The sequence below is a fragment of the Gobio gobio genome (assembly GCF_949357685.1).
Source record: "Gobio gobio genome assembly, chromosome: 20".
Taxonomy (NCBI): domain Eukaryota; kingdom Metazoa; phylum Chordata; class Actinopteri; order Cypriniformes; family Gobionidae; genus Gobio; species Gobio gobio.
The window spans coordinates 49,170,145-49,183,794 of record NC_137113.1 but is presented as its reverse complement, the minus strand read 5'-3'; the positions used below and the strand labels follow the sequence as shown (position 1 = coordinate 49,183,794).

General features: G+C 37.3%; 1 protein-coding gene across 3 annotated transcripts in view; it reads right to left on the bottom strand.

The window, feature by feature from the left end:
• Positions 1 to 296: 296 nt before the first annotated feature.
• The window catches only part of hs3st3l (heparan sulfate (glucosamine) 3-O-sulfotransferase 3-like), a 34,960-nt gene continuing 21,606 nt past the window's right edge, over positions 297 to 13,650 (bottom strand). The window contains exons 2-3 of one of the 3 annotated variants that reach the window (XR_013818626.1): positions 1,426 to 3,337; positions 310 to 1,383 (exon numbers count right to left, since the gene is read on the bottom strand). Coding sequence is in view for 1 of the 3 variants with exons in the window: in XM_079845448.1 (XP_079701574.1) it covers positions 2,719 to 3,337 (619 nt within the window). In the remaining 2 variants the exon portion in view is untranslated. Of the gene's footprint in view, positions 3,338 to 13,650 lie in introns of all 3 variants that reach the window. The other 2 variants (XR_013818627.1, XM_079845448.1) reach the window with 2 other exon arrangements.

The following is a 13,650-nucleotide window of genomic DNA, read 5'->3' as shown; positions in this document are numbered from 1 at the left end:
GTCTCAATTTTTAATAATCTTGTTGATTATTATATTGGATGTAAATGGAACCATTAATGGTGAGCAGAGTTAAATTTTTATAAATTTACCGTTTGATGAAACCTAATAAGGTTGTGTGTGTGTGTGTGTGTGTGTGTGTGTGTGTGTGTGTGTGTGTGTGTGTGTGTGTGTGTGTGTGTGTGTGTGTGTGTGTGTGTGTGTGTGTGTAAATTCAGCTTTGATCACAGGAATAAATTACAGTTTACAACAGAGAACAGCTTTGGTGAGCAGAAGAGACATCTTTGAAAACAGTAAATAATAAAAAAAAATCCTAATTTTTATTTATTTATGTATCTTATAAACAAATTGTAGCTAATAGCTCCATGAAAAAGATATCAACAAAGAATCATAGACAAATGGTAAAGAAATATATCATCTTAATTTTGGGGATTAAACAGAACAAAAACAATAACACAGGAGCTTAAAATAATTTATTCGCTTTCAGACTAGTGCAAATCCATCCATGAAGTGGGAAAACCAAAAGGACTGGCCTCATCTGCATATCGTCTACTTTGAGCCAATCACAGCAGGCGGGCGGAGCCAATCTGAGCCCCTGGGTATAGAGTGTGATTGTAGACCAGCTTTACACAGATGTGCTACAGTGTACATACAATGACAAATGATGTCTAATGCTACACAGTTTATCTTAAACCCAAACCCTTTTTGATATGAATGATCAATCAAACGTGATTGAAGCTGCAGTTTGACTGGGCAACATAGAAAAGACTGGCAAGAGCAGAAAAGTGCTACTTAAACCAATGATTTAAAGGGATAGTTCACCCAAAAATGAAAATGACCTCTTGATTTACTCTCCTCAAGCCATCCTCTGTGCGTTCTTCTGTCAGACGATCACCATCAAGAGTTATATTAATAATGTCCTGGATAATCCAAGCTTTATAATTCATAGTTTTCAGTCATGTGACTGTCGAGGAGCTCTGGAGGCCATCTTAAACACAAACATATGTGAACAAGATGCAAGTTTTGGGCACTTGTGATCCATTCACAGCTCAGCTTTCAGTCACTAAACACAGCAGAACTAAAACACTGAGGGTGGAGAAAACCAGATATCAGAAGTTTAGGCTGTTAAAACGCATGCCGATAATAAACCTCGGGTTGCACCAATAATTAAGCAAAGTTTAGTGCTAATCTAGGATTTGTTGATCTGGGTTTTATTTTAAATCAAATTATTATTATTAAATACAGGAAGACGGTTAGAATTAAAGAGCTGATCGAGCAGCACTTTTATGATGGATAGATGCACTTTTATGATGGACAGATGCACTTTTATGATGGATAGATGCATTTTTATGATGGACAGATGCACTTTTATGATGGATAGATGCACTTTATGATGGATGGATGTACTTTTATAATGAATGACTGCACTTTTATGATGGATGGATGCACTTTTATGATGGACAGATGCACTTTTATGATGGATAGATGCACTTTTATGATGGATAGATGCACTTTTATGATGGATGGATGTACTTTTATAATGGACGGATGCACTTTTATGATGGATGGATGTACTTTTATAATGGACGGATGCACTTTTATGATGGATAGATGCACTTTTATTATGGATGGATGCTCTTTTATGATGGATAGATGCACTTTTATAATGGACGGATGCACTTTTATGATGGATGGATGTACTTTTATAATGGACGGATGCACTTTTATGATGGATAGATGCACTTTTATGATGGATGGATGCTCTTTTATGATGGATGGATGCACTTTTATGATGGATAGATGGACTTTTATGATGGATAGATGCACTTTTATGATGGATAGATGGACTTTTATGATGGATAGATGCACTTTTATGATGGATGGATGCACTTTTATGATGGATAGATGCACTTTTATGATGATAGATGGACTTTTATGATGGATAGATGCACTTTTATGATGGATAGATGCACTTTTATGATGGATAGATGCACTTTTATGATGGATAGATGGACTTTTATGATGGATAGATGCACTTTTATGATGGATAGATGCACTTTTATGATGGATAGATGGACTTTTATGATGGATAGATGCACTTTTATGATGGATAGATGCACTTTTATGATGGATAGATGGACTTTTATGATGGATAGATGCACTTTTATGATGGATAGATGCACTTTTATGATGGATAGATGGACTTTTATGATGGATAGATGGACTTTTATGATGGATAGATGCACTTTTATGATGGATGGATGCACTTTTATGATGGATAGATGCACTTTTATGATGGATAGATGCACTTTTATGATGGATAGATGCACTTTTATGATGGATGGATGCACTTTTATGATGGACAGATGCACTTTTATGATGGACGGATGCACTTTTATGATGGATGGATGCACTTTTATGATGGACGGATGCACTTTTTATGGACTTCAAATTTTGGGCTGCCTTTATAAAGCTTGGATTAGCCTGGACATTATTAATATAACTCTGATTGTGTTCGTCTGAGAGAAGAATGTCACACACACAGAGGATGAGCTGAGGGAGAGGAAATCATGGGGGATTTTTGGGTGAACTCTCTGTTAAATGTCATTGCTATCAGTTCTCTCACGGACGGCATGAAGACTGTTCTCAGGCCTGTGTTTGCTTAACCCCAGAGATGGCGTTTCGCCTGCACTTCTTCAGTTCTCCACAGGCACATAAAGTTCATTGCCATCCAAAGTCCATGCCTGCCATCTGGTAGAACTTCAGGTTGTGTGGCCGGTAGAATTCCCTCAGTTTCCGAATGACCTCTGGGTCTATTCTGGGATGCGTTCTGCCTTTGGTCTGGCCCAGACAGTGCGGTTTGCTACTGCCCTCGGGCTTCTTGAGGCAAGGGAAGCCCTTGGTCTTGTTGAAGTAGAAGTGTTTGTCCGTGATGATCCTCTCCAGGCCGAGGAAGTCCTGGACTCGGCCCAGCTCGCCCGCCGGGTCGCGGATCAGTCTCTCCCCGTGGACGAAGTGGATCTGCGAGAGCGGGAAGTAGGCCAGCCATCGCTCCAGGTGCTGGGCATACAGGCCGATGTTCAGCGGACTCCAGAACCCGTCGATCTGACCCGCGGACCGGTTCTTAAACGCCAGGCTCTCGAAGCGAGGGATGCCCGGGGTCTTGGAGATGATCTGGGTGTAGTCTGAGATGGCGCGGGTGATGGGGTCGCGCACCACCACCATCAGCTTAATGTCGCGCGACATGCCGTGGATTCGGCCCGGCGTCTCCGGGGTGACGAAGTATCTGGGCGTCTTCTCCATCACGATCTGCCCACTGAGGGCTTTGGGCATCATGCTCCTGAAAGACAAGAGGGGTACTTCATTATACAGAAAACACAATTCCTAAATCCTAAAGCCATTAAAGCGTCTATTAAACATTCAGATCTTTTATCTTTTCAACCACACAGGATCATTATCTCTGTCTTACAATCATTCAGATTATCTCAGAAGTACTGGATATAAACACTGAGAGAGTGTTACTTGATGAGTGAGTCATTGAATCATTCATTCAAGAGATTCGTTCAAAAACACTGATTCATCCAGTCATGGAACAAGTGAGTCATTGAATCATTCATTCAAGAGATTTGTTCAAAAACACTGATTCATCCAGTAATGGAACAAGTGAGTCATTGAATCATTCATTCAAGAGATTCGTTCAAAAACACTGATTCATCCAGTGATGAAACAAGTCTTTATGAGTGAGTCATTGAATCATTCATTCAAGAGATTTGCTCAAAAACACTGATTCATCCAGTTATTAAACAAGTGAGTCAGTGAATCATTCACTCAAGAGATTTGTTCAAAAACACTGATTCATACAGTAATGAAACAAGTTCTTATGAGTGAGTCATTGAATCATTCATTCAAGAGATTCGTTCAAAAACACTGATTCATCCAGTCATGGAACAAGTGAGTCATTGAATCATTCATTCAAGAGATTTGTTCAAAAACACTGATTCATCCAGTAATGGAACAAGTGAGTCATTGAATCATTCATTCAAGAGATTCGTTCAAAAACACCGATTCATCCAGTGATGAAACAAGTGAGTCATTGAATCATTCATTCAAGAGATTTGTTCAAAAACACTGATTCATCCAGTCATGGAACAAGTGAGTCATTGAATCATTCATTCAAGAGATTTGTTCAAAAACACTGATTCATCCAGTAATGGAACAAGTGAGTCATTGAATCATTCATTCAAGAGATTTGTTCAAAAACACTGATTCATCCAGTAATGGAACAAGTGAGTCATTGAACCATTCATTCAAGAGATTCGTTCAAAAACACTGATTCATCCAGTGATGAAACAAGTCTTTATGAGTGAGTCGTTGAATCATTCATTCAAGAGATTTGCTCAAAAACACTGATTCATCCAGTTATTAAACAAGTCTTTATGAGTGAGTCATTGAATCGTTCACTCAAGAGATTCGTTCAGAAACACTGATACATCCAGTAATGGAACAAGTGAGTCATTGAATCATTCATTCAAGAGATTCATTCAAAAACACTGATTCATCCAGTAATGAAACACATCTTTATGAGTGAGTCATTGAATCATTCATTCAAGAGATTCGTTCAAAAACACTGATTCATCCAGTAATGGAACAAGTGAGTCATTGAATCATTCATTCAAGAGATTCGTTCAAAAAACACTGATTCATCCAGTAATGAAACAAGTGAGTCATTGAATCATTCATTCAAGAGATTTGTTCAAAAAACACTGATTCATCCAGTAATGAAACAAGTGAAGTCTTTATGAGTGAGTCAGTGAATCATTCACTCAAGAGATTTGTTCAAAAACACTGATTCATACAGTAATGAAACAAGTTCTTATGAGTGAGTCATTGAATCATTCATTCAAGAGATTCGTTCAAAAACACTGATTCATCCAGTAATGGAACAAGTGAGTCATTGAACCATTCATTCAAGAGATTCGTTCAAAAACACTGATTCATCCAGTGATGAAACAAGTCTTTATGAGTGAGTCGTTGAATCATTCATTCAAGAGATTTGCTCAAAAACACTGATTCATCCAGTTATTAAACAAGTCTTTATGAGTGAGTCATTGAATCGTTCACTCAAGAGATTCGTTCAGAAACACTGATACATCCAGTAATGGAACAAGTGAGTCATTGAATCATTCATTCAAGAGATTCATTCAAAAACACTGATTCATCCAGTAATGAAACACATCTTTATGAGTGAGTCATTGAATCATTCATTCAAGAGATTCGTTCAAAAACACTGATTCATCCAGTAATGGAACAAGTGAGTCATTGAATCATTCATTCAAGAGATTCGTTCAAAAAACACTGATTCATCCAGTAATGAAACAAGTGAGTCATTGAATCATTCATTCAAGAGATTTGTTCAAAAAACACTGATTCATCCAGTAATGAAACAAGTGAAGTCTTTATGAGTGAGTCAGTGAATCATTCACTCAAGAGATTTGTTCAAAAACACTGATTCATACAGTAATGAAACAAGTTCTTATGAGTGAGTCATTGAATCATTCATTCAAGAGATTCGTTCAAAAACACTGATTCATCCAGTAATGGAACAAGTGAGTCATTGAATCATTCATTCAAGAGATTTGTTCAAAAACACTGATTCATCCAGTAATGGAACAAGTGAAGTCTTTATGGGTGAGTCATTGAATCATTCACTCAAGAGATTTGTTCAAAAACACTGATTCATCCAGTAATGGAACAAGTGAGTCATTGAATCATTCATTCAAGAGATTTTTTAAAAAACACTGATTCATCCAGTAATGAAACATGAAGTCTTTATGAGTGAGTCGTTGAATCATTCACTCGAGAGATTCGTTCAAAAACACTGATTCATCCTGTAATGAAACAAGTGAGTCATTGAATCATTCATTCAAGAGATTTGCTCAAAAACACTGATTCATCCAGTAATGAAACAAGTCTTTATGAGTGAGTCATTGAATCATTCATTCGAGATTCGCTCAAAAACACTGGTTCATCCAGTAATGAAACAAGTCTTTATGAGTGAGTCATTGAATCATTCACTCAAGAGATTTGTTCAAAAACACTGATTCATCCAGTAATGGAACAAGTGAGTCATTGAATCATTCATTCAAGAGATTCGTTCAAAAACACTGATTTATCCAGTAATGAAACAAGTCTTTATGAGTGAGTCATTGAATCATTCACTCGAGATTCATTCAAAAACACTGATTCATCCAGTAATGAAACAAGTCTTTATGAGTGAGTCATTGAATCATTCACTCAAGAGATTCGCTCAAAAACACTGATTCATCCAGTAATCAAACAAGTCTTTATGAGTGAGTCATTGAATCATTCACTCAAGAGATTCGCTCAAAAACACTGATTCATCCAGTAATGAAACAAGTGAGTCATTGAATCATTCACTCAAGAGATTCGTTCAAAAACACTGATTCATCCAGTAATGGAACAAGTGAGTCATTGAATCATTCACTCAAGAGATTCGTTCAAAAACACTGATTCATGCTCTATTAGCATCTATCTGTCTGTTTTCTGATGGACTGTATTGACTTCAAAACCATCAAACTTTAAACTACGTCAAACTTTCTGGTCTAGCTTGCTCAAGCCAACTTCAAAGTTTGTTTACATGCGTTACTCCTCTAGTTTAGGAAGTGTAATCTGATTAGCAACGAATACGAGTTATGAAAGTCATGATGTAAAGAAGATGCTCTTTTCTTCCCCTCCCACCATCAGTCTATGGTTTCCACAGATCCGTCCAGCCCACCTGAGCTAATGAGGTGACCCGCTCTAAGCCCCGCCCACACGCTCCACTGAGCCTCTGATTGGCTGTAGAGTGTGCATCAGTAATGCTGCTGATCCTGCAGATGCTCAGCCGGCATCAATCACACTAATGGGGCGCATGCGTGCCTTTCTCAGGGTTGGCAGATGGGACTCATGTTTTAAGTGGCTCATCGGCCCACCTGCCCCCCCGCCTGCCTTCACTACACCACCACATCTAATGTGTGTGTGTGTGTGTGTGTGTGTGTCCAGACCCGTCCAGCTCAGAGAAGTCAAAGAGATTCTGCTCGATCAATAAAAACACTGCAAATTTCAGAACTCAAAGCCAGATTTGGAAGTTTCTCCTTAATGCAAAAAAACATGAGACTAACCACATTATGACATTAAAATGTGGGAAATATTGCGCTTACTGTGTTTTTTCTGCCTCTTTGTAGAAATGTATATTTATCTATATTTATAATTCTGTGTCAAATCAAACAAATTTCGGCTCACATTTTTGATTTTGTCAATATATTTTCTGTATAAAGACAAACATAAATAGTGATGAAAGGCAGAATATCTAATGTATTGACTGAGTAATCACTGTTGTGTCGACAATTTTCACCTTGGAGCCAAATCACAGGCGTGTAAACATGACTTTAGAAAGATGGCAGCATCATTATTGTATTCTCACTCAGAGATTGGTGGATCTATTAGTGAAATCTGTCGACTTTATCAATCTGTGTTGAATTATATCCCAACGCTGAGCGCTCAAACATGGGGAAGAAGCACTTCTGCTGTTGGAAAAGGAACATTAATGGCACTCGGACGGACAGGATTTTTTTCTATGCAATTGCGTTGACAGGAAAACGCGATATATTTCTAGTTTCAACATTATTTGTTGTTCTGATCTTCCTCTTTAAAAGAAAAAAACATCAGCTGTGTGTAAAGTGACCCACATTTGGCTTTCGACCACTGAAAATGTGTACCATTTTACTCCTGGAGCCGGATTGAGATCTCCATATCTCTGAGACTGAACCATCGACGGTCTTTAAAATGAAGAAACCAATAGAAATGTTTATTAAGAACCAGAATCTAGAAGGATATTAATATATCTTTAATACTTCTGGAGCTACAGGCAGTCAAACTTGAGACATAAACACAGCAGAAGTGCTTCTTCCCCATGTTTGAGCGCTCAGCGTTGGGATATAATTCAACACAGATTGATAAAGTCGACAGATTTCACTAATAGATCCACCAATCTCTGAGTGAGAATACAATAATGATGCTGCCATCTTTCTAAAGTCATGTTTACACGCCTGTGATTTGGCTCCAGAGCTCAATTTTAAAGAACGTTTTATGGCAAAAAGGCTCGATATAAGGAGAAATGTCTTCAATGGTTGCATAATACTTTCACGTTTAACATTTATTTCAGTTTATTTTGCGCTGTTTAATTCATTAAATGTGTTCAAAATGTCAAAAAGATTTTTTAACAAACATTGTTAGTTTGGTTGTTGATGAAGTTAAACCTGTTTCTAGTGTTGATCATCATGTTCTGTGTTCCTCTGCTCATCGTGTCAGTGTTTGTTCTTTGGATTAATGATTAAAGACTGAGTCCATGTGACTTCAGGACGATTCCTCTAGTGTCCTTCACAGGAGACAGACTCTCAGCACTTAGCCTAAACTCTTCCTCTTTACCTCGGCCTATAATGGGCCAGCAAGTCTATTAGCTGTCCTCATTAATTATTGACTCGCCTCGAGTGATGTGAGCGCTTCCTTCTCTTCCTTCTCCAGCTGATGACTTCTGATGTCCACTATTCAACTTTACAAGACCTATAAATATAGGTCATTCATTTTTAGTCTATTAACATTTACCATAGATTCAACAAACAATGCGATTCTTATGAACATGCCATAATAATGACAGAAAAACGCCTTAAAGGAAGGAGAGGCTTTGAAAGAAACCTGAGTTTTGGCACGTTTTGTTCTCATTTCAAAAGATAAAAACTGCAAATTCAATATTTGACAAATATTAAGTCCGCGGGAAATGATGTGGCAAGTCTTAAAATATCAGAGAATTTGACCTTTTTTGGCAAGACAATGTTAGTTGTCATCATGTCATAATTTATATATTTTTTAAATATGTTTATAATTGTTTTTTACTGTTATACTATTTTTTTTAGGGCTGTCAAAAGATTAATCGCGATTAATCGCATCCAAAATAAAAGTTTGTGTTTACATTATATATGTGTGTGTACTCTGTTAATTATTATTTATATATAAATACAAACACAAGCATGTATATATTTAAGAAAAAAAAATTATATATATATATATAAATATATTTTTATATATAAAACATTTATATATATTATAGATTATATAAATGTATATACATGCAAATATTTCTTAAATATATACATGCTTGTGTGTGTATTTATATATAAATAATAATTAACAGAGTACACACACATATATTATGTAAACACAAACTTTTATTTTGGATGCGATTAATCGCGATTAATCTTTTGACAGGCCTACTATTTTTATTTATTTACTTATTTATATTGTTACCATTTATTGATTATGTTTTTGATTTACATGTCAAGTACATGATTGTTTATATCATTTCTTGTTTGCAATAAAGTACAAATCATAAAAAAAGAAATATTAAGGATGCGCCGATAACGATAATTCTTTATATTTGAAAGCCGATAACCGATATATCGGCCGATAAATCAAAATCCAATTTAAAAAAATATATAATTTCTGAGAGTTTGATTACAAAAACAAAAGCCTCACCATTAAATCCCAAACACACAATTATGATGTTCTTATTATGACTTTATGTAGCCGATATGACCGATTTGCTCATGTTTACTGTATTTTCCTCTTTTGACGTGATTCCAATCATATTTTAAGCGATTCATAACCATCAGTGTCTCAGCTGAAGGAAATAATACATTATTTATCGGCTCTAATATATCAGAGAAATGTTCTTATCAAGCCGATAACATTAAAAATGCACATATATCGGCCGATATATCGTACATCCCTAATAAATATAAATAAACATTGAAGCTGCATTACCCGCTGGCCTCAGGGACGCTGTGAATTGTGGACCACATGCATTTAAAGCGGGTAAATGTAGGAAAATAGCAGTCATTTTAATGAGCCACACTTCCTGTTGCCAGCAGGTGGCGCTGTGACTGAATATTGCCGTGTAGAAGTATCTTTCTTTTGTAAATATAATAAAACTAAAGACTTTTTGGAGATATGAAGGATGCAGTACTACTCTATAGGCACTCCAGATTGACATGAGATTGACTGAAACTGAGTGTTTCTCTGCCGTCATTATGTTAAGCCCCGCCCACCGACTCTATACACGATGTGATTGGCCTGAGTAGAGTTTGGTTTTTCCAGCGCGCAAGCCAGCGGAGAGTTGCTAGACTACAAATGACATCTGCGTCCGCTAGGGGGCGTCTAGATTTCTAGACTACTTCAGGTCAGGACCAAGGTTATTATAGTTTTTATTTTTATTTCGTTTTGACTTTTTGTTTTCAAATTTAGTTTAGTTTTAATTAGTTTTTAAAGTAATTAAAACTTTAAAAACTAATTAAAACTAAACAGATTTTTTTTTTTATGGGTTAAAAAAGCCTTTTTTTTTAAGCAATTTGTGTTGTTTTAACCCAGCAGTTGGGTTGTTTTAACCCAGAAATTTTTTTCCCCTTTTTTTTCAGTGAATGGGTTATTTTAACCCAGCAATTGGGTTTGTTTTTAACCCAGTGAATGGGTTTGTTTTTAACCCAGTGAATGGGTTGTTTTAACCCAGTGAATGGGTTGTTTTAACCCAGTGAATGGGTTGTTTTAACCCAGCAATTGGGTTTGTTTTTAACCCAGTGAATGGGTTTGTTTTTAACCCAGTGAATGGGTTGTTTTAACCCAGTGAATGGGTTGTTTTAACCCAGTGAATGGGTTGTTTTAACCCAGCAATTGGGTTTGTTTTTAACCCAGTGAATGGGTTGTTTTAACCCAGTGAATGGGCTCTTTTAACCCAGTGAATGGGCTCTTTTAACCCAACAATTGGGTTGTTTTAACAAAGTGAATGGGTTGTTTTAACCCAGCAATTTGGGGGTTGTTTTAACCCAGTGAATGGGTTGTTTTAACCCAACAATTGGGTTGTTTTAACCCAGCGGTTGGGTTAAATGTTTGCTTAAAACAACCCAATGGCTGGGTTAAAACAACCCAATTGCTGGGTTAGTCCATTTTCAACCCAACTTGAGTTGTTTTTAACTCAGCATTTTTTAGAGTGTATATTCAGAATTTAAGATATTTTTGTTCCACTTTTTAATGTGTGATTGTGTGAAGGTGTGAGATGAACTTGCTTTCAGCGTCGAACACTCGTTCTCATGGAGACGCGGTGTGTTAATCTATAATTGTATTTTATTTGAGTTAGTTTTGCCAAACACACATTACAGTTTTGGTTAGTTATCGTTTTTTTGTAATGCCTCGTTTCTATTTTTATTTCAGTTAACAGCAATGTTTTTTCCCACCTAGTTTTCATTTTTTCGTGCGTTTTCGTTCACGATTATAACCTTGGTCAGGACTATTATCAAACGTGAATTATGGGACATTGCGTGCCCGAGTTACAACAGCTTCCTGTGTAATGGAGACTCGTCTGATTTCCTCAGGCCGCCACGGACACGCCTTCAGGGAGAACTCAAGATCTTCACAAGTTAACATCACCAAGGCCTTTACATTAGACGGACATAATCTCATTACATCTCTAGGAGTTTGTTAAAGTACAACGTCTGGAAATGACAAAAACTGCAAAACGTTTGCAGAGAAAATTCCAAATATCTGACTTCCTGTTGGTTTTCATATTTTGCACCTATAGACTTTTTTGTAGGTGTTGGGCTGTTACATGTGTGTCCCGAATCTCATACTCCTACGTGAAATATAGCACGAATGCCGCTTAATTGAAATGTTATAGGTGGCGCTATTGAGATATTTCAGACGTCCTCTTATTCAGCACTTCAGCCTCAGGAGTTCTCCAGCAGCTTGAAGATGGGATTTATTACGGAGAAGAAGAAGAATAGAGCGATTACAATCCTCACACCATCATAAATATAAACTATTTTTAAATAATAATGAGTAATAATGACTCAAAATGTAAGGAGCACCAACATGCATATTGAAACTAAAGACCATAAAATAAATAAAAAATGAAAATGTGTACTTTATTATGGACACTAGTGTGTGTGTGTGTGTGTGTGTGTGTGTGTGTGTGTGCGCGCGCGCGCGTGTGTGTGTGTGTGTGTGTGTGTGTGTGTGTGTGTGTGTGTGTGTGTGTGTGTGTGTGTGTGTGTGTGTGTGTGTGTGTGTGTGTGTGTGTGTGTGTGTGTGTGTGTGTGTGTGTGTGTGTGTGTGTGTGTGTGTGTGTGTGTGTGTGTGTGTGTGTGTGTGTGTGTGTGTGTGTGTGTGTGTGTGTGTGATTCAGATTAGCCTGTGATCTGGTGTTGAACAGCCGATGTGTTGGAAGAGCGGATGCAGGACAGGTCAGTGTGTGTTTGTAAATGAACACACAGATGGATGTGAGTGTTATGGATTGTGTGTTGGCTTTGAAGCGCTCATTGTCTGGCTCCGGCCGCTCAGGTCTCCTCTGATTGAGCTGCCTCTGATTGACCCAGTGGGGCTGTGGGCTTTGATGGGCTGGCTATGGTAATGTGGGCTCAGCTGCGGTGGGGCAGGTGGAGTCTGGAGACGGGGCTCATCATCAGGCACGTGCAGAGGGGGGGGGCTTTGGGTGCTCGAGCCCCTGCCCTTTTTCAAAATGAATCAAAAGTGCCCCTCTCACACAAATATCAAGGATAATATTGTGGTCAATAAAACTAAATAAATGTGATTATTATAACATGACAATGTATACAATAGTAACGAACGGCTCAAAAGTCGGACAATTTCTGTTGAGGCGTTGACGTAACGCGTTGCTATGGGTCGCGTGCGTTTTGATTGACAGCTGATTTTCCACTGTTCGGAAATGGCTCTCGAGCCAAATATGGTCCTTTCAGAGAGTGTGTGGCCTCACGGGAAAAAATTAACCAATATTTTTTTTTTTCATCCATAGTCAGAGCTAATGTGTTGATTTAATTACAAAGCTATATATTAGCTATATATTTTAAAGTATTACACAATTCACCAATGCCCGTTTGTCATGTATATACACCAACCAATCGTGATCTGCCAAAGCAAGTTCAAATTCCATTGGGCGATGTGAAGCGGTAATTTTCTGTTCTTATTCATAAATCGGTTGAAAAATACATGGACAGACAAACTAACGTTTGTGGAACAATTTCCTGCGGTTTGTCACATTTTATAAATTGCATCACTGACAAAATGGATTTTAACTGACAACAAACAAATCCCTGCACAAAACCACAGCAGCAAACGTCGCATTAATGGTAAGTAGTGTTAATTTCACTTGTATTTATGTATATTGATACACCGTTTACTATTTCATGAAACTATCAAAGTTAACAAAACCCAAGTGCCACCGGCTTCTACAGGGAAGTGTAGGCTGGCGAAATGGTGACATGAAAGGACTGATTACCAGTTTTGAATATTATGCAGCATTATGAAAGAAGTCTCTTATGTTCATCAAGCCTGCATTTATTTGATAAAAAACAGCAATATTGCGAAATGTATAAAAATAATGGTTTTCAATTTTAAAATAATTTAAAATATAATTTATTCCTGTGATCACAGCTGGATTTTCAGCATCATTACTCCACTCTTCAGTGTCACATAATCATTCAGAAATCATTCTAATATGAGGATTTAATGTCAATGATGGAAACTGTGATA